Here is a 21,961-nt window from a genome sequence, read left to right on the forward strand (position 1 = left end):
GTTGATTCTCATCAAGTATTCTTTCTAATCTGTTAGTAATGACCCTTGTGAACAACTTGTAGATGTTTGATAACAAGCTAATTGGTCTATAATTTCCAATTTCTGATTTATCTCCTTTCTTATGCAGCAAAACTATGATTGCATTATTCCACTGCTTAGGCGTCACACCTTTTCTAATGCACTTTGTGAAGAGCCTTGCCAGTTTTTGTGTTATGTCTCTTCCTCCCAATTTTAACAACTCTACAGTAACTTCATCTTCCCCAGGGGGCTTTCCGATTCTTCATTTTCTTCAATGCATGTTCTACCTCATCAGGAAGAATATTGGGTATGTCGTAAGTGTTGCTACTTTGCAATCCATCTTCCCCGCTGCTGGTATCATTCCCTCGCTCCTTGTATAATTCTCTATAGTAGTCTTCTGCTATTTGAATTATGCCTTTTCTGCTGTTTATAAGTACACCATCGCTATTCTTCAGTTTCAGTATCATTTGTCTTTCTGTATTACTGCTCATGGCTGCTGATATAAATCCTTTGTTTTCCCTTAATGCTTGTTCTACTTTTCTTGTGTTAAATCTTCTTATGTCCTCTCTGAGTCTCTTTCTAATGGCTTTGCATAACTCAATTTTCTCCCTGTCAGTGTTTTTCTCGTTCTTCATTTGTCGTCTTCGGTTCATCATGACAAGTGTTTCTTGACTAATTTTTTCTTCTTTGGATTTCTGTTTCCCTATAGGTTTCTTGGGCTTTATCACTTTCAGAAAGTTGTAATATTCCTCGTCAATATCTTGGTCCTCAGCAGTCTGCAGAAGCTCAAACTTGTTTTTAAGTTCCAGTACATACTGCTTTTTCTCCTCCTCTGTTATCTCAAAGACCTTTGTATTATTTACTCGAGTCAGTTTTTTCCTTTCCTTTCCTACATCTATATCAAGTGTACATCTTACCATTCTGTGATCACTTCCAACATTTATCTTATTCAGGACGGTAATATCATTCACAATATATCTTCTGTTAGTGAGGATGAAGTCGATTTCATTAGTTGTTAATCCATTTGGACTCTTCCATGTCCACTTTCTGTTCACCCTTTTCTTGAAAAAAGTGTTCATTACTGACTGTCCTTGAGATTCTGAAAATTCCACAAGTCTTTCACCTCTTTTATTTCTTTCACCAATTCCAAAATTTCCTATAGTTCCTCTTTCTGCACTGTTTTGCGTTTTTCCAACCTTAGCATTGAAGTCCCCCATTATAATAGCGTAGTGGGTTTTCTGCTCATCTAGAAGACTCTCAATTTCGGTGTACATTTCTTCAACCTCTTCATCATCATGGCTCGATGTTGGTGCATAAATCATTATAATCTTTAGCTTGTACCTCTTAGAAATCTTGAGTATTAGTCTTGACACCCTTGGTGATGTACTTTTGAATTCCAAAATGTTGTTTTTAAAATCTTTATGGACCAGAAACCCAACTCCACCTTCACTCCTTTCACTGTTTCCATTGGTGTAACACCATTCTGTTATTTTCTTAGTCCATCTGTCATCATGTATTCGAGCTATGTGTCCTGCCCAGGACCATTTTAGTTCTTTAGTTTTGATAAGAATGTCCTTTACTTGAGTTTGTTGCCTAATCCATGTGTTTCTCTTCTTATCTAACAGTCTGATTCCCAATATGATTCGTTCCATTCTTCGCTGAGTAGTTCTCAGCTTCTCTTCCATTCTTTTGGTGAGTGCCCAAGTTTCACTTCCATAGGTCATGGTGGGGAGTACACATTGGTTCATTATTTTACGTTTCAGACAAACTGGGATATTGCTCTTCAGTATGTGACTATATTTCCTGAATGCTATCCATCCAAAATTATTCTTCTCTTGACTTTCAGCCATTTATCATTATTACAGCTAATGACTTGTCCCAGATAAGTATATGACTCCACCTTTTCAATTACTGCTCCTTCAATCATTATTTCCCTTTCTGTGGCATACTTGTTCATCATTACTTTTGTTTTAGCCATATTCATCTTTAGTCCAAAATCCTTACTAGCTGTGCATAACTGATTAAGATTTTCCTCTAATTCGTTGGGATCGTGGCTAATGACCACAATGTCATCTGCAAATCGTAAATGCAGGTTTAGGTACTCGCCGTTCACACTGACTCCTTTCTGCGACGTCTAATCTTCTGAAAGCTTCCTCAAGGGCAACAGTTTGTTTGTTTGTTATTTGAAGCATTAGCAACTAAGGCCATATTGCTCCGGGATATGCGGTGGTCATTCCCTGACCTTTCCGCATTCGGTGGTGACGGGCTCGAACCCCGGTCTAATCAAGAAGCGTGTGCTATGCACTGCTGCTCCTTCCCACCTGGCTACGGAGGCGCCCAAGGGCAACAGTAAACAGCTTCAGAGATATTGTGTCTCCTTGTCGAACTCCTTTCTCAATTTTAAATTTCCTACTGTCTTTGTCTAGTCTAATAAAGGAGGTAGCACTCTCATATATTTTCTTCAAAATCATAATATATGGGGTATCGATGCCTTGTCTTTCCAGTGCCCGAAACATTGCCTTATGCTGTATGGAGTCAAATGCCTTTTCATAATCCACAAATGCCAGGCATAATGGTGTTTTATATTCATTTGCTTTCTCCATTAGCTGTGATATTACATGAAGGTGATCCATAGTTGAGAATCCTGTCCTAAAGCCAGCTTGCTCTTTCGGTTGATTCTCATCAAGTATTCTCTCTAATCTGTTAGTAATGACCCTTGTGAACAACTTGTAGATGTGGGATAACAAGCTAATTGGTCTATAATTTCCAATTTCTGATTTATCTCCTTTCTTATGCAGCAAAGAATACCAGACAATCCTAACCATACAGCCAACACGCTTGATCTCTTTCTCACAAACAACTCTTCTAAGTACACGGTTAGAGTGAGTGGTCCTTTAGGCACCTCAGATCATAACTTGGTGATTGTCTCTTCTCCAATGGGGCCTTTATCTCATGGCTATTCCTAACCTCGTGCTGTTTGGCATTAAAAGAATGCGAAATGGGATGACCTACGAGATTTCTTTTTTTCTTTTCTTTGCTCAGATTACTGTTTCAAAACTTCTGATGTCAATGTTGGCTCAGATTGTGTCAGTGAAATTATTCTTGTAGGAATGGAATCCTTTATCCCACACTCCACTTTAAAATCTCATCCTTTATCTAAACCTTGGTTTTCCAATAAATGTGCTAAGGCTGTCCAAGAGAAGAATGTTTCATATCGTAATTGGCTTGTTTCCGATTCTTCAGTTTCATTTTCTGCCTACACCAAAGCTCATAACAATTGTAAAGCAGTCCAAACTAGATTTTGAACAGGCTAAGAGTAGAAAACTTGCTTCTTACCCTAATGGTAGCCAAGCATTTTAGTCCCTTGCCAAAGCTATTGGCCGCAAATTTTGTCCATTTCTGCTCCCACCTCTGTCAAAACCAGATGGTTCTGTTGTCTCTTCAGCCAAGGATAAAGCTGATCTGCTAGCATCCCATTTTTCTTCCAACTCATGTATTAATGAACTTGGTATAAAACACCTCCCACAATTCCCAACACGTTCCATTCAATGCCTCCTGTGGTCTTCCGTCAAAAGGATGTGAGAGGGATTTTGACGAAATCTTGCTGCTAAGAAAGCTCCAGGTCCTGATGGTATTTCTCCTCTTGTTCTTGAAACCTGTTCTCCTGAACTTACTCCTGTTCTTTGCAGACTGTTTTCACTTTCTTATTCCAAAGGTGTTTTTCTTTCTGCTTGGAAATTTGTTCATATCCAGCCAGTTCCTAAAAAGGGTGACAAATTGACTTTCTAAAGTAATGGAGAAACCAATTAACCGCCAACTCTTAAACTACCTAGAAACCTTCCGTCTGATCAATGATCGCCAGTATGGATTCCGTCAGTGTCGATCCACTGGTGATATTCTGGCTTATGTTAAGGACAAATTGAATGGAAAAGTTCGGTGAAACACAAGCAGTTCTTCTCAACAAGCTTCCATCTTATGGTTTGCCAACTGTTTTTTGTAATTGGTTATCCAGTTTTCTCTCTGATCGCTCACTGAGGGTGATGGTACATGGCTCTCTGTCTTCTAACTTCTCCACTAATGCTGGTGTCCCCCGAGGTTCAGTTCTTTACCCCACTCTTTTCCTCTTGTATATTAATGACCTTCCATTGACTAGAAATCCTATCCATAGTTTTGCTGATGATAGCACATTGCATTCCACTTTCCATTTTGAGAAGCCTTGCCCTGCTCAGCTTCAACTTCTCATATATCCACTACCAATTCCTTAAATGCCGATCTCAAGGTAATTCTCTAGTGGGACAATGACAACTTAGTTGATTTCAATCCTTCTAAAACTCAGTTTTGTCTTATATCTCACAAAAAGAGGATTCTTCTGTTCCTATGCTTATCTTTGTGACACTCCAATTTCTAGGCAAGATGATATATCTCTTTTGGGGAATTCCCTGACTTCTAATCTCTTTTGCACAAGTACATTGCAAATATTGCTTCCTCTGCATCTAAAAAACTTGGTTTCCTCTTGCACTCTCTCTGCATTACTTTTCTTCCAAACAGCTGTTCACTCTGTAAAAATCGCGAATCCGCCCTACCATGGAATATTGTTCCCACATCGGGGGTGGTGCCCCCCCCCCCCAAAACTCTCTCAGGCTTCTAGATTCCATTCAGAAGAGGGCACTTAGATTAATTAATGACATCTCTAACAGAGTCTCTCCACTCGCTGTCCCACTGACATACTGTTTCTGCTACATGTCTTTTCTACATATATTTCCATGGGCACTGTTCTTCTGAATTGGCTTCTATAATTCCTCTCTCTCGCTCTTTCAAAACAGTCTGAACACATGCCACCACCAGCTAACATCCATTTACTGTCCAACTTCAAACTCACACAACCAACTTTTCATCTTCCTCGTTTATTCATTCAACTGCCGTTTTCTGGAACAACCGTCCTTCATACGTATTTCCTGAAAATTACACTCTACAGAAGTTCAAGTCTAAATATTTTCTTTCGTCTTCCCAACCTCCAACCGAAGCATGGTACTATATAATTTCTAATACCTCTCATGTTTGGGGTTTTCATTAAAAAAAATAAATAAATAAAAAATTAATAATAAATGGCAAAATATTTATATAAATATAGAGAATATACCTACAAACATTGCATTAGTGTCCTTAAAATAAACTGGAAGAAATCAAGCTTAAGAGAAACTTTAAAATAAGAGGCTGTGGTTCATGGAAGAACTGAAGAGGTCGATTCTCCTACACATCACAGTCTAAAAAAAATTTGCAAAATGTGTTATGTTTGCAGACCTTTCTGGAACAGGACATGATCTAGCCATGGAGGATGTCTTTGTGTGTGTGTGTGTGTGTGTGTGTGTGTGTGTGTGTGTGTGTGTGTGTGTGTGTGTGTGTGTGTGTGTGTGTGTGTGTGTGTGTGTGTGTGTGTGCGCGCTAGATGCAGAGAATGTGAAGAAATAAGGCACCAACTCCACATTCTGATGGGCATCTATGAGAGTTTGAAGAGTCAGGTAGATGCTCTCGAAGGAATTAAAATAGGGGGCCCATAAAACTCTCAGCTGCCCAACTCAATGCCAGAGCTTACTCTTGTGCACCAGGCAACACAGCGGCAATCTTCAGGGCAGAATGCACTGGTTCCACGGGAGCTAGTTATTGTTGGTGACGCAATTGTCAGGGAAAATGAAAATATATTGTGAAAAATGGATGGGTGGAATAGGACAAGATTTTAGTAAATATGTATATTAGCAATAGCATTAGAAAAGGCATATGATGCAAGAAAGCAAGCTTATAGCATCAGCCAAAAAAAAAAAAAAAAAAAATATCTCTTCCCATTCCACCAATTCATTCACTCCAAATGTTTGTCTAGTTCTGCCTTGAATTTATATAAGCTGCCAACTTCTGCAACAACAGATTGAAGTTTGTTCCAGCAATCAACCAACTGCTAACTGAAGACAAATTTCTGCACCTTGATTCTACAATTGTCTTTCCTCAATTTGAATTTATGTCTATCAGGCAACTAATTCGGCAAGAGGAAGAATCTCAGCACTGAGCATACTCAAACCATACAAGGCCTTATACACCTCTATCAGATCACCTCGCAGGTGCCTAGTCCCAAGAGACAGCAATTTTCAGAACTTAAGTCTTTCTTCATAAGAGTAACCCTTTGTTCCATTCAACAATTTCGTTGCCCTTCTCTGTACTCGTTCAAGCAGTGCTACATCCTTCCAAAAACGAAGCCTCCAGACCTGTATACAGTACTCAACGTGTGGCCTGACCACTGCCCTATACAAGGGGATAATCAATTCTTTATTCATGATAGACAAATTCCTGTATTATTGATAATATACAGGAATTTTGTTCAGATGGAAGGATAATCTATGTACGAGTAGAATTAAGACACCATAAGCCACTCTTACAGACTGTCTGCACTGTTCAGAAACTTCATATCTGACTGCACAATTATCCCCAGGTCTTTTTCATTCTCTAACACCCTGAGTGTAGTACCACACAGTTGATATGGTACTCTGGGGTTACCACTACCCCATATGCAGTACTTTATATTTGTCAATGTTAAACTTCATTTGCCACTTCATTTGTCCCATCTGCTGAACTTTTCTAGATCCTGCTGCAGTAGCATACTGTTATTAGTGTCATTAACAACCTTGGCAACCTTCGTATCGTCTGCAAACTTGGACATTAAGTCTGATATACCATCATCAATATCATTAATAAATATAGAAAACAACACTGAACCTAACACTGAATCCTGGGGGACTCCACTAATAACATTAGTCCACAAAGAGCAGTGTCCACTGATTACCACTCTCCGTCTTCTCCCACTCAACCATCCCTTTATCCATAGCAACAATTTGCCTCCAATGCTACACTGCTCCAATTTGTGCGGCAGTCTTCCATGTGCAACAGTATCAAAAGCCTTTCTAAGATCCAAATATATGATATCAAAATTATTCTTTGCATCCAGTTCCTTTATGACCACATCATAGTATCCAATCAAATTGGTTAGACAAGACTTCCCTTTAACAAAACCATGCTGTGTCCGAGCTATAACTGAAGTCTTGTCTAGATGATCCTGCAATGCTTCTTTAACCAGTGCTTATATTAATTTCCCTGGAACAGAAGTTAACCGAACAGGTTTGTAATTATTAATTACAAACCTGTCATCACAAGCCTCCTCAATTACATTGGAAATAGGTATTTTATATTTGTCTAAAAATTTTTCAAGACAATCAAAAATAATTTCATCTGTCGTGTAAGTCTCTAATTGCTCAGCAGTAAGAAATTCTTCTGTTATTTCTTCTTTTCTTGGGCTATAATAGCGAACATAAATCATCAATATGCTCATTCTCCCGAAGTTGTCTCGTCTAACTGAATGGCAAATTCATTTGTTTTTAGATCAAATAATAAAGACTCTTTAATATCCTCGGCCATTTCATCGATGCGACGTTGCACTGTGTTGTTACTCAGAGGAATATTTTTTAATATTAGATCTGGGTCTATCTTCATTACAGTACTTATTACCTCCCTCACTGCAGGTAAAATTAATTTTTCATCAACTGTATGAGGATATCCTCCTTTTGCAATTAAAAGTGATATGGTGTAAGATGCTTCCATTCCACCTTCAACATTTTTAGAAGTGGATGATTTAAAAAAAATGACTTTAGTCCCATTTTTAAACGTAAAAGAAATTTTTCTTTTAAATTTTTAAAATACTCTAAATTATTTTCTTTTTTATTAGGATGCATTCTTTCAATGTGCTCTTTCATCTTTGATGGCTTCCTAGAATCTAACGATGGTATGAAGCCATCAAAGATGAAAGAGCCCATTGAAAGAATGCATCCTAATAAAAAAGAAAATAAATGTTTTTTCAGAGATGAGACATAGAGGCATTGTATCATTTCCCAGCATAGAAATAAACCCTAAGCTTAAATATTCTTGGGAATACTGCAGGCACTTTCTTTTTGGTACTGACATATTTATTAAATTTCTTAAAATTAAATAAAAATAATCAAAAATAATGAAGCAATCATGTCTGACAAATAATTATTATATATATATATTTACAACTATTTGCACAAATTAATATATTTTTATAAACTGCATCTACCATAAAATAAATATAAAACTAATGTATGTTTAAATTTCGACCTTACTCATTACACTCTAAATCCATACTAACTCTGGTCACTGAAACAAGAGAAATTGCACAAGATGGTCACGTAGTGTTCACAAAACAGTAGGCGGGCCTAAAGGGCCTGTATTACATTGTACAACTTGCTAGCTGCACAAAAACACTAAACCAGACTTCTGGACAATACGAAAATTTTAAAATAAATGAATTTAGTTAAGAAAAATGTATAAAAAAATTAAATATAATAATACAACACAGATCTTATTTAATCGGCCCCCAGTCAACAACCATTAATAGTTCATTGACCTTCAAAATACCCCTAAAGATTCATCGAACCCGCTGGGAACCCCTATTCTGGAGTTAACATAAGTAAAGAACTCTTTGTTGTTTTTCTTTGCATCCTTTGCCAAAGATTTCTTGTAATCTGCTTTTGCCTGCCTAACCTCCTTTGTGACTTGGTTACAGACCAGCTTATATCTATCACAGGCTTCCGTGTCACCTGTTAATTTATATGTATCCAATGCATTTTTCTTCTCTGCCACATGTCTAATTAGTTCATCTCACATCCATTTAGGCCTAAATCTTGAACAATATTTCTTAAATGGACAATATTTCTTAAATCTTGAACAATATTTCTTTGTATGAAAAGCCTAGTAGCTTCCATGATTAATTCTTTGAACGCTTCTCATTTTGAATTTGCCGTTGGTAACATAATCAGTTGGTCCCACTGTATAGAATTTAAATACTGACTCGGACCACTGTAATCGCCTTTACAAAAGGCGACTACAGTGGTCCAAAAAGCAAACACAGAAAGCAAAAACCCTTCCCTTTACCCCTGATGGTAGTTGCCTCTAAGTAAATCCCACTTCAGCACACTGTGATAACTGCCACCTAGTGGTTCCTTTATATGCAGCTTCTTAATGCACGAAGAATCATTGAATCATTACTGATAATCAGATCAAGAGTATTACTCCCTCTAGTTGCCTCCCGAACATGCTGCTATAGAAAACAATCATTCAATAAATCCACAAAAGCCTTGCTAGTGTGTGAGCGACCAATCCACAAATTCCAGTCAATATCTGGGAAATTAAAATCTCCCATTATAAGACACTCTGATTTACTGGCCCAATCTATTTCTCTGTACAGTTGTTTATTATACTCATCAGAATCATTAGGCCTATAACACACTCCTACTCTCAATTTTGCTTTCCCAGTGCTTATGTCACGCCAAACTGATTCGACACTGCACTGTCCAGCCATGTCGACTGGCTGTACTTCCTTGGATTTTATGTGTTTCTTAACCAATAGCATAACCCCTCCTCCCTTCCTATCCTGTCTATCCTTTCTGTACACATTGTACTCCCCGAATTCCAGTTCTGCATTCCTTATATCCGTGTGACACCACGTCTCTGTTATCCCAACAATATCTGCCTTTGAAGTTTTCACCAACACCTCATTTTCATCAAATTTATCTACCAAACTCCTAGCATTGGTGTACACGCAAGTATACATGTACCTGTTTCTATTCTTAGCTACCTTAAGGCAGCCCATGTATTTTCTTGTTCCGCAATGACTCCCAGCAGTCTCTGGAATCCCCTGCACCTTGTTTTCCAGGCTGCTTCTCATTTCAATAGAAGCAGTGCAAGAATCACTTTCACCTCTGCCAGCAGCTACTGTTAATCTATTAGTCCGTGTATCCTCCAAGCTAGCAGTTTTCCGATCCACCTAACTCTGCCTCGATAGCATCAGCAAATATTCTTGCAATAGCACACAAATAGAGAGAGTATCAATTAAATGATACAACATTTATTAACAATCCTATATGAACAGGATACTAATATAGTGCAGATTATTATTTTTGAAAACAGAAAATATTCACCTGCTTTCCTTCTTATTTGGCACATCTCTGTCATAGACCCTCGCCATCCATGGAAATAATGTAACACCTCTGTATCCAAAAACCCTGTGCAAAAATAGCTGCAAAAATATTAAACAATTACAATTTAAGTAAACTTTACTTCTGTGATATTTAATGTTGACATAGAAATTGAATTCCTTTGAATTCCAACCTTCAGTTGGAATTCAAAGGTCTTTTAGTAACTCAAACTCTAATAATAATTGGTATTAGCTAACATAGTGTCACAAGACATTTCTGAATTAATAATATGGTAGTTAATAAAAATGGTAATAATATTAGTGCTAAGACTATAAAGCATTTAGGGCGTAAGCCTCAAGCTATGGAAAAGTCTAGACTATGTATAAGTATAGTGCCAAAGCATCAATAATACATAGCCAAATCTGAATCAACAGAATATTAGCAAAGCGGCATCGTTTTAAGTTATATCTCATATTGTGAATACCTTCACAACGAGTTGCCATGATATTGCACTACTTCGAATAATTAACGCTTCACCTGAGGAGAAGACTAATTTACTTATTCTCAGATGGATACCACCACCCAGACGGCACCGTTTCGGGGCTATTTTGTATTTGTGTGGGATAATAACTCGACTATCCAGCTGTCCCTATTAGACTTAGAAAAGCAAAAAGGTAGAGGGAAAGTAATACAAGGAGTGGAAGAGGAAAAGAAACTAGAAGAATGAAAGGGACAGTAACCCCTTCAACTCACACCACTCAAAAACTCAAACTCCTCGAATAGGCAACGCTTCCCCAGTGGAGAAGGCTGTTGAAACCTATTCTTGGAAACTCCGGACATCATCAGGCTTCCCCTGGTGCTGTTTCGGGCTACCCACCCTTCTTCAGTGGGTGGATAGGTACCCGAGTGATGCAATGATGGCAAAACAGTTATGATGTATGACTCCACAATATGAGAGATGCCTGATGGTGTATGAAGACTGTAAAGCGTTTAGGGCGTAAGCCTCAAGCTATGGAAAAAAGTCTAGACTATGTATAAGTATAGTGCAAAAGCATCAATAATACATAGCCAAATCTGAATGAACAGAATATTAGCAAAGCGGCATCGTTTTAAGTTATATCTCATATTGTGAATACCTTTACAAGTTGCCATGATATTGTACTACTTCAAATAAGTAACGCTTCACCTAAGGAGAAGACTAATGTTACTTATTCTCAGATGGATACCACCAACCCAGACTCATATTGTGGAGTTATACTTCATAACTGTTTTGCCAGCATTGCATCACTCGGGTACCTACCCACCCACCGAAGAAGGGCCAAATAGACCTGAAACTGTGCCGTCTGGGTGGTGGTATCCATCTGAGAATAAGTAACATCAGTCTTCTCCTCAGGTGAAGCATTACTTATTTGAAGTAGTGCAATATCATAGCAACTCGTTGTGAAGGTATTCACAATATGAGATATAACTTAAAACGATGCCGTTTTGCTAATATTCTGTTCATTCAGATTTGGCTATGTATTATTGATGCTTTTGCACTATACTTATACATATTAATGCTAAGTTAATTGCATAGAAGGATCATCAGGTATGCAAGCCTTAAGAGCATTAAAAATATATAAAGGAGATGGGCTGAATAAAGAACTGAAATGAATACAAACCTTGCTAAAATTTATATTCATTGGATATCTAACATGCACTATCAGCAGAATGATAAGCAAAATCACAGATAAATTCTGAGGTCCCACAAATAACAAGAAAGAAAATGCTTGGCTGTATAATACATTAAACTGCCATAATACGCTGGTGATAAAAGTTTAAAAAACCAGCAAAAGTTTATTTTTCCACTACACTACAGCAAGATGAAACTCTTATAACATGTAATTGAAGAAGGAATCACATAAGTGTTGTTTAATCTTTATTCCATCATTCCAAGATTCTAGAAAATTAAAACCTATGCATGCTGCTCAGGGTGCACATACCACAAACAGCATGCACAGGAAAATATATGGGCTCACAGCAACCACCAAATAGCTTAAATTACTAGTATGTAAAATATGCATAGTAGAATAATCACCTAATAAGTAATTTGTATTTTTTTAAATTTAAATGAAAACCATAAGTGGAAATGTAAGCAGAATTACACAGCAACAAAGTTCTCATTAAAAACTTTCAAGTATTGTTACCCTTTTCACTTTTTTTGAAATAGCAATAAAAAATAAAATATGGTTATACTTGATAATTTTAGGTTTTTGACGTTAAAAACGTTTTTATCGGCGTTATTTGGAAAAAAGCGTTATGTTGCCTACAAATCATCACAAAATCCGATGTGCATGCATTGTACTTGTTGCTGCAGCAACGCAAGTGCAGTGATGCAACAAGTACAACACATGTACCCAAGAAAACTCAATTGTACGTAACATGTGCAGTAACACAAGTACAACTGAGCAGTGACACTACATTTTACCGTCATATCAGCATAATGATTAATACGCGAGTGACTGTCCCAAAATCTACAGCCCTGCATTTGAAGGAATATCGTGAAAGAAAGAAAGGGAAGTTGGACAGAAATGTGAATCCATATGAAACTCAACAAGGGTGTTTCGTTATGCCTGGGTGTTCTCAAACTGCACCCAAAAAAAACTCAAGCTGAAATAATGAAGGAATATCGTGAATGGAAGAAAAGGAAATTAGAAATTCAAACTATTCTGAATAACAATGAAATTCAACCACAGAGTTCTACTATGCCCGATACTTGTCAACTACAGAGTTCTATTATTTCTGATACTTATCAGGAATCTAAAACTCCAGCAGAACGAATGAAGAAATATCATGCACGAAAAAAGGCGAAATTATAAATGGCTAATAATGAGATTCCTGATTACATCCCTATAGTGTCTACACGAGCTAAGAGTGAGTTTGAAAAACTTGTGTACAAAAACCCATTTGGATTTAGTTGTAATGTTTGTGATCATTTATGGTTTCAATTAGATTTGAAACCATTTTCAACAACTTCATATGAATTACTTCAAAACGAATTTCCTTTACAAGAAGTGAGTACTTTCATGATGTGTAATACATGTCATACTTCATTAAAAGAGGGACAGATACCAACTATGGCCACGTCAAATGGATTTATATATCAGACATATCCTACTCATTTGCCTCCACTGGATGTTGTAACTGAGCTTTTGATATCACCACAATTACCCTTTATGCAAATTCGTCGTTTATGTTACGAACATGGACAATATGGGATCATTGGACAAGTAATAAAAGTACCAGTTAACGTAAATACGATTGTTCATCAATTACCTAGAGAATTAGATGACGATTATGCCATTAATGTACATATAAAACGAAGACTCATACATAAATCATCATATCTACAAGGATGTGTGCAGAAAAAAATAATGAAAATATTTGATAAATTCGCCTTTGTATAAATTCTACGGCCTAAAAGTGAAGGACGATTTCTTGGGGACAAATGATAGTGAACAGGAACATTCAGATGAAATTGTGGAACCTGTCAACAATAATGATGAACTATTATTAATTCGGCGAAGGTAAAGAAAGTCTGCACGAGAACGACGAGATACGTCAGATAACTTACATGGAAAATTAGTTTCCCGATACAGCACTCTAGTGCTACTCACTCGGTAAACAGACAGTAAGTGTTATCGGTCTGGAGCAAAGTCGAGAACGATATATTGATTGACAAGTAGGCGTGGCAAACGATGTGCTGATTGGTGCACGAACATAACACACGATAACATCAGTTTAGTATCACTTTAGCAGCACTAATGGTAACTTGTCCTAACCTTTTTTCACCACTACGGTATTTCGTAATGGTGAAAAAAGGCCAAGTCACCTTGCCTTGAATCCCATGGGAGCTTGAACCCCCCCCTTCCGATATGGAGGGGGTAACCTAACCTTTTTTCTTTAGAATCATGGGTGGACTAGCACATAAATTGTTTATTAACAAAATATTAATTTTTTATTATAGTACTTTTATTTTTAAAGACACTTGTGTGGATACACATGTATCATAATGTCAGTCAGCACCTCAAAAGATTTATCGCTACTATTACCTGTTCACCGTTCATTACAAAACTATTATGCACTGTTCTTTACTGGTAAATACACATCATAATGTCAACCAATGACTACACAGTAGCTTGTCATCTGTTGTGCCCATCACCAATCATGTAATCATTTGCCATGCCTACCTGTCAATCAATATATCCTTCTCAATTTCTGCTCCAGACCGATACAACCTACTGTCTGTTTACTGAGCGAGCAGCGCTAGAGTCCGAAATACAAATGCTTTTGTTGCACAAGATTTATACCACAGATATCAATTCTGAAGAACAATTAGCAAGTAATAGTAATCATGGCATATGATGCAAGAAAGCAAGCGTATGAGCTTGCTTTCTTGCAAAAAAAAAAAAATTTCACACAACCATTCCCTCTAAATGTTTGTCCAGTTCCTCCTTAAATTTATTTAACCTATCAACTTCCACAATGACAGATGGAAGTTTGTTCCAGCAATTAACTATCCGCTGGCTAAAGGCAAATTTCCGCACATCTATTCTACGCAGCTGTCTTTCCTCAATTTGAATTTATGCCCCCTTAGGTTCATAATCTAAACAATCCCATCAGAATTCAGCATGCTCAACCCATTCAAGGCCTTATACACCTCAATCAGATCACCTCGCAGGTGCCTAGTCTCCAGCCGCTGCAATTTGTAGAAATTAAGCCTCTCTCTCTCTCTTGGTAAGAGGATCCATTCATTCCCCTGACCAATCTTGTTGCCCTTCTCTGTACATGCTCAAGAAAATCTACATCCTTCCTAAAATGAGGCCTCTAGACCTGTACGCATACTCAAGGCGTGGCCTAACCATTGCCTTATACAGAGGGACAATTACCTCCTTTTCTCTGCTAGCAAAATTCCTGTATATCAGGGGGTGGCCAACTTAATTTGCGATGCGATCTACTTTTTTTCTTCAAAGTGTGCCGCGATCTACCATCTCTAGAATTTCATTGCATATGGTTAAAAAAGTTAATCAATATATATTTAAAAATGTTGTTTATAAATTTTAAAATTTAATAGAATTCAGAATTCTTATTTCAAATTCATACGTATTTCAATTTTTAATTTATGTGAAGTTTTTTTTGTGTTTTCATGTTATCTGCCAAGCTTTCAAAATCGGGGATATACTGTGATAAGGCCATCCGTAAAGAATCTTCTGTATGCAAGTCCGTAAGAGTACAGCGATTCTTCGTCTGTTTGTTTCAAATACAAAAAGGCTGATTCACATAGATATGTGGAACCAAAACAAGAATTTAAAAGTTCACTGCATTTTTTTTTTTAATATTTGGGTACTTTTCTCGGCAAACGTATTTCAAAAAGTCTTTTTCTGATGAGCTAGCTTTTAAGAAGATATCGTTTCGCAATGCAATAATTTCATTTTCAAGTAATATTTTCTCTAGGTGAATAATCTCAGCAATTTTTCCGCAATTTGTTTCGTATCTAAGTTGACATTAAATGCATAAGAAATATATTGAACGATGTCTTCGATTATTTTAAAATCACCGAATCTGGTTTTAAAATCATCCACAACTTTCTCAATTTCAGAAACATATTTCTCACTATTACATTCAAAAGCAGAGATTACACAACCCCTCTGTATCTTGCAGCTGCTGATAATCATCCCCCCTTTGTTAAACAATTTTTTTAATTTCATTCAGAAAATTTCAAAATCTCTGTAGAAACTTACTCTGACTCAGCCACCTCACGTGTGTGTGTAATATCAGATCTGGTTCATTTTCATTGAGTTGCATTTTGAAAAGTCTCCCTTGAAGAGACTGTCCTCTGATGGAATTCGCGATTTTGAAAGCTATGTCCATAACACTTTTAGTATTTAATCTTTTGCTGGCTAACACTTGTTGGTGGATGATACAGTGGTAACTCAAAATATCTGGGAATTGATCATTCTTTTGGCACAATGTGATGAATCCATTAAGATGACCCGTCATTGTTTTAGCTCCATCTGTTGTTATTGATACAAGCTTAAATAGTAGTAATTTAATTTTTTCAATAAAATTTTTGAATGCGTTAAATATATCAAGACGTCTAGTTCTTTCTTTTAACGAAATCCATACAAATAAAAACGAGCAATTGAGCTATATCACTGACATCTGTAGATTCATCCAGTTGTAAAGAAAAGGACACACCATTAACAATATGAGCACGCAATTGTTTGCTCACATTTTTACTCATTTTTTCAATGTGTCGCATCACAGTATTTCGAGATAATTGCAGATCTTGAAGAGCACTTTTCATTTCACTTTTTTCTTAAAATTTTCAAAAAGAGAATCTGTTATTTCTAAAAATGTGTCTTTGATAAAGTGACCATCAGAAAATGTTTGTATTTTTTGCAAGAAGATGACTCACTTTAAATTATGCTACAGTTACTGCTTTAGATTGTAAATTAGGTGTCACGAAGAAATTTTGTTGTGCAAATAATCTGGATTTAAGTTCTTTTAATTTATTTTTTCTAAGGTCACTTAGAAAAAATAAGGCAGAAAATCCGATTGGCATTTTCCATGGAGTGCGTTGAAGTGCCTTTCTAAATTTCCTTTTTTTGGGTATAGCCACGGAAGCATTTCAAATCAAACAACATTTTTCTTTATCATTATAAAAAAGTATTCTAGTACCCACTCGATGAAAATGATATGTTTTACTCTTTTTCGTAGTATTCATTTTAAATCAAATCAAATTAATGTATAAGTACTGTCCAGTTATTAATATTAAGTAAGCTAAATAAGAATTCCACACATACACTATGCTCGCCACAATGAATTTTCACTAGACAAGCCTAGAAGCTGCGCAGTGACGAGTAGTCACGTGGTTCAACGGATTTGTGATAATGGTATGCAGTGAGGCCCTTAATAATAATAATAAAACATTCAGATTTTGACTAATCTATTTATTATTATTATTATTAGCCATATGGTGCAAGGAAGCCTGAGGCTTCTGCTGCACCAGGCAAAAAAGAAAAACTTTCTGAATTACCCTGAGAGAGAAAACAAGAGTCAGAAGTAGAAGGGAATCACCAAGAAAGAGAAGAATGATGATATCCAGCTAAGGATCCTGGGTGTGCCAAGCCCATACTCACTTCATGTGAACGTCTGGGGATCTTTTTTTTTCTATATATTTAAAATTCGTCGTGATCGACCAAAATTAAAGCTGCGATTGACTGGTAGATCGTAACCAACTCGTTAGCCACTCCTGCTGTATATCATTGATAAAACCCCATGACCTGCCCTGCAGCCTGTTTGCATTTCTCAGAAAACTTCATATCTGACTTCACAAATACTCCCTGGTCTTTTTCATTTTCTACCACTCTAAGTGTAGTACCACACAGTCGGTACGTTCCTCTGGGATTACTTCTACCCATATGCAGTACTTTGCATTTGTCAATGTTAAACTTCAGTTGCCACTTTTAAGCCCATCTTCCCAAATTTTCTAGATCCTGTTCCAGTAGAACACTGCCATTACTGTCATTAACAATCCTGCCAACCTTTGTATCATCTGCAAACTTCAACACAGCCTGATATACCTTCATCAATATCATTGATAAATATACAAAACAACAGTGGACCCAATACCGAATTAAAATCATTTCAGTGTCAAAATTATATATCATTTCAATTACCATAGACCAACAATTTTAGTGTTATTATAATATATTATTTATGAATTATTTCATTATACACTAGTACAATGAAAAATTCCATTCATTTTATTTCATTGTACTGAAATTATTTTTTCAATAAAAATAATACAGCAATACTTTTTTTTATTTATTTTACCGTACCAGTTTCATAATGAGTTACTGCAGTAAAGACGTTTTTAAAGGCTGCTGCTGTGACATTATCAGTCTCAGAGTAGAGCGGCAGCAACTCATTATGTACCTGGTACATAATTTTTTTTTTTTTTTCTTTATCATGTAACATACAAAAAGGTTTGCCACTGCTGGTCTAGAACTTGTGGATATGTCATTCATGCAAAAGCAGTATGTTTCTGAATCAGTTAACTGACCATTGTTAAGAATAAGTTAATTCTTAGCAAATTAAGAACGTTAATGCTAATTAATATGTTAAGAATGCTGTATGATCATTTTGCTATGACTAATAGTACTCCCTACAGAACCTTTAAAACTGGCAGCCAACCTTTTGTATTATAATCAATTTTTACTCCAAGAAGATATTTCTGCCAGTGACTTTTGCATGAAGATTAGCATAAAGCAGAAAGGCCATAATATGCACTATGTTAAAGGACACTTTATATGCTATATTAAATTTCAGATGTAACAAAGGAAAAGATAATAATATAAATTATTATATTTTACTCTGATCACTTTCTGAGGCTGAGGTCATGCTAAAAGTGGCAAATATAAGAGTTTCCATTAATTGGCACAACTTTGATTGTATAAGTGCTATTGATGGGAACTGGGAAGTAATAATAACTTGTTCTATCATTATACAGTAGCATAACTGTCTCTCAATAAAAACTGTCTGAGGATCAATGTTCAAGATAGCCAACATCACTAATTTGGTATAACTTGATCCATTTTTATACTAGAGGGAAGAAAATACACAAAGGCATGTGCTTGTTTGTATGTTTCACTTAATGATTCACTTAACAATTTAATTAGAAATTCACTTAACAATTTAATTTTTGATTATAAAATTAAAAATTAAATTGATAAGAGAATTCCTGAAAAACTCAAAAGTACAGCACTAATTAGCATTAGCATTAGTGGAGGCATTTGATGCAAGAAAGCAAGCTTATGCAGCATCAGCCAAAAAAAAAAAAAAAAAAAAAACCACTTCCACTTCACCCCTCTGTTCGTTCAAAATACCTGTCCAGCTGAGCCTTAAACTTATTTAGGCTGTCAACCTCCACCACAAGGGATGGAAGTCTGTTCCACCAACCAACCACCCGCTGGCTAAAGGCAAATTTCCGCACGTCTATCCTACATCTGTCTTTCCTCAATTTGAATTTATGCCCTTTCAGGTGATTTTTCTGAGCTAGAGGAAGAATCCCATCAGCATTGAGCATGCTTAAACCATTCAAGGCTTTATACACCTCTATCAGATCACATCGCTGGTGCCTAGTGTCTGACACTGTAATTTGCAAAACTTAAGCCTTTCTTCGTAAGAGTACCCCTTTGTTCCATTCACTAATCTTGTTGCCCTTCTCTGTACTCGTTCCAGCAGCTCTACATCCTTCTTGAAATGAGGCCTCCAGACCTGTATACAGTACTCTAGGTGCGGCCTGACCATCGCCTTATACAATGGAATAATCACCTCCTTATCCCTGCTGGAAAAATTTCTGTATATCATTGACAATACTCCATGAGCTACTCTTGCAGCCCGTCTGCACTGCTCAGAGAACTTCATATCTGCCTGCACAACCACCCCCAAGTCCCTTTCATTCTCTACCACTGTCAGTGTAGCACCACAGAGTTGATACGTTGCTCTGGGGTTGCTGTTTCCCATGTGTAGTACTTTACATTTGTCAATGTTAAACTTCATTTGCCACCTCTCAGCCCATCTGCTCAACCTTTCCAGATCCTGTTGCAGCAGCATAGTGTCAGTAGTGTCCTTGACAACCCTGCCAACCTTTGTATCGTCTGCAAACTTGGACATTAAGCCCGATATACCATCATCAATATCATTTTAAATACAGAAAACAATAATGGACCCAACACTGAGCCCTGAGGGACTCCACTAATAACATCAGTCCACGATGAGCAGTGTCCATTGATTCCCACTCTCTGTCTTCTCCCCCTCAACCACCCCTTTATCCATAGCAGCAATTTGCCTCCAATGTCACACTGCTCCAATTTGTGTAGCAGTCTTCCATGTGCAACAGTATCAAAAGCCTTTCTAAGATCCAAGTATATAATATCAAAGTTATTCCCTGCATCCAGTTCTTTTGTGACTGCATCATAGTATCCAATCAAGTTGGTCAGACAAGACTTCCCCTTAACAAAACCATGCTGTGTCCGAGCCATAACTGAAGTCTTGTCTAAATGATCCTGCAGTGCTTCTTTAACCAGTGCCTCCATTAATTTTCCTGGAACAGAAGTTAAGCTCACAGGTCTATAATTACTTGTGTCAGCCTTTGATCCTCCTTTGTATATTGGGGTCACATTTGCACATTTCCAGTCTATGGGTAACTCCCCTGAGTCCAAGGAAGCTCTCATAATTATGGCTAAGGGTTTGCTTACTTCCTTTGCTGCCTCCTTTAATATAACTGGATAGATCCCATCCACCCCGGGTGCCTTTCTTGTGTTTATCTTACTCCCAGTTATTTCAAGATTCTGTAGCTTACTGCTAGAGTTGAATACACCTCTGGCATTCCCCTCGCTGAATAACTCCTCATGTGTGAATGTCGATGCAAAATATTCATTTAGTTTGTTAGCTACCTGAGCAGGATCATCAACAGTTTAACCATCAATATCAAGTGGACCAATCTGATTCATCCCCTTCCTTCTAGAGTTTACATAAGTAAAGAACTCTTTGCTGTTTTTCTTTGCATCCCTTGCGAAGGATTTCTCGTAATCTGCCTTCGCCTGCCTAACCTCCTTTGTAACTTGGTTGCATATCAACTTGTATCTATCATAGGCTTCTGTGTCATGTGTTAATTTGTAAGTATCCCATGTATTTTTCTTCTCTGCCATATGCCTCATTAGTTCATCTGACATCCATTTTGGCCTAAACCCTGAACAATATTTCTTAGTTGGTATGTAAAGCCTAGTAGCTTCCAAGATAAGTTCTTTGAATGCTTCCCATTTTGAATTTGCTGTTGGTAACATCGTCAGTTGGTCCCACTGTATAGAATTTAAATACTGTCTCAGTCCATCGTAGTCGCCTTTACGGAAGCAATAACCCTTCCCTTTACCCCTAATGGTAGTTACCTCTTTGAGTAAATCCCACTTCAGCACACTGTGATCACTGCCACCTAGTGGTTCATTTATCTGCAGATTCTTAATGCATGAAGAATCACTGCTGATAATCAAATCAAGAGTATTCCTCCCTCTAGTTGCCTCCCGAACATGCTGATGTAGAAAACAATCATCCAATAAATCCACAAAAGCCCTGCTAGTGTGTGATTAACCAGCCCCCAAATTCCAGTCAATATCTGGGAAATTAAAATCTCCCATTATAAGACACTCTGATTTACTGGGCCACTCTATTTCCCTGTACAGTTCCTTATTATACTCATCAGTCATTAGGCCTATAGCACACTCCTACTCTCAATTTTGATCTCCCAATGTTTATGTCACACCAAACTGACTCCACACTGCACTGTCCAGCGATGTCGACTGGCTTCACTTCCTTGGATTTTATGTGTTTCTTAACTAATAGCATAACCCCTCCCCCCTTCCTATCCTGTCTATCCTTTCTGTAGACGTTGTACTCCCCAAATTGCAGTTCTGCATCCCTTATATCTGTGTGACACCACGTCTCTGATATCCCAACAATATCTGCCTTCGATGTTTTGAGCAATACCTCAAATTCATCAAATTTATTTACTAAACTCCTAGCATTGGTGTACACGCAAGTATACCTGCACCTGTTTCTATTCTTAGCTACCCTAACACAACCCATGTGTTTACTTGTACCGCACTGGCTCCCAGCAGTCTCTGAAATACCATGCATCTTGTTTTTCAGGCTTCTGCTCATTCTAATAGAAGCAGTGCAAGAATCTCTTTCACCTCTGCCAGTGGCTACTGTCAATCTACTGGTCTTTGTCTCCCCCCAAAGCTAGCAGTTTTCCGACCCACCTAACAGCCTTTATTAGCAGAAACATTCATAGACTATTTCAAAAC

At 37.2% G+C, this 21,961-nt stretch overlaps 1 protein-coding gene across 1 annotated transcript in view; it reads right to left on the reverse strand.

Moving 5' to 3' along the window:
• POLDIP2 (DNA polymerase delta interacting protein 2) overlaps window positions 1–21,961 on the reverse strand; it is a 135,726-nt gene that overhangs the window by 91,279 nt on the left and 22,486 nt on the right. The window contains exon 3 of the mRNA XM_090373854.1: window positions 10,056–10,153. Within this exon, the coding sequence (XP_090229980.1) occupies window positions 10,056–10,153 (98 nt within the window). The remainder of the gene's footprint in view (window positions 1–10,055; window positions 10,154–21,961) is intronic.

Source organism: Mastigoproctus giganteus, chromosome 5 (genome assembly GCF_048544385.1).
Source record: "Mastigoproctus giganteus isolate SK-2022 chromosome 5, ASM4854438v1, whole genome shotgun sequence".
NCBI lineage: Eukaryota > Metazoa > Arthropoda > Arachnida > Uropygi > Thelyphonidae > Mastigoproctus > Mastigoproctus giganteus.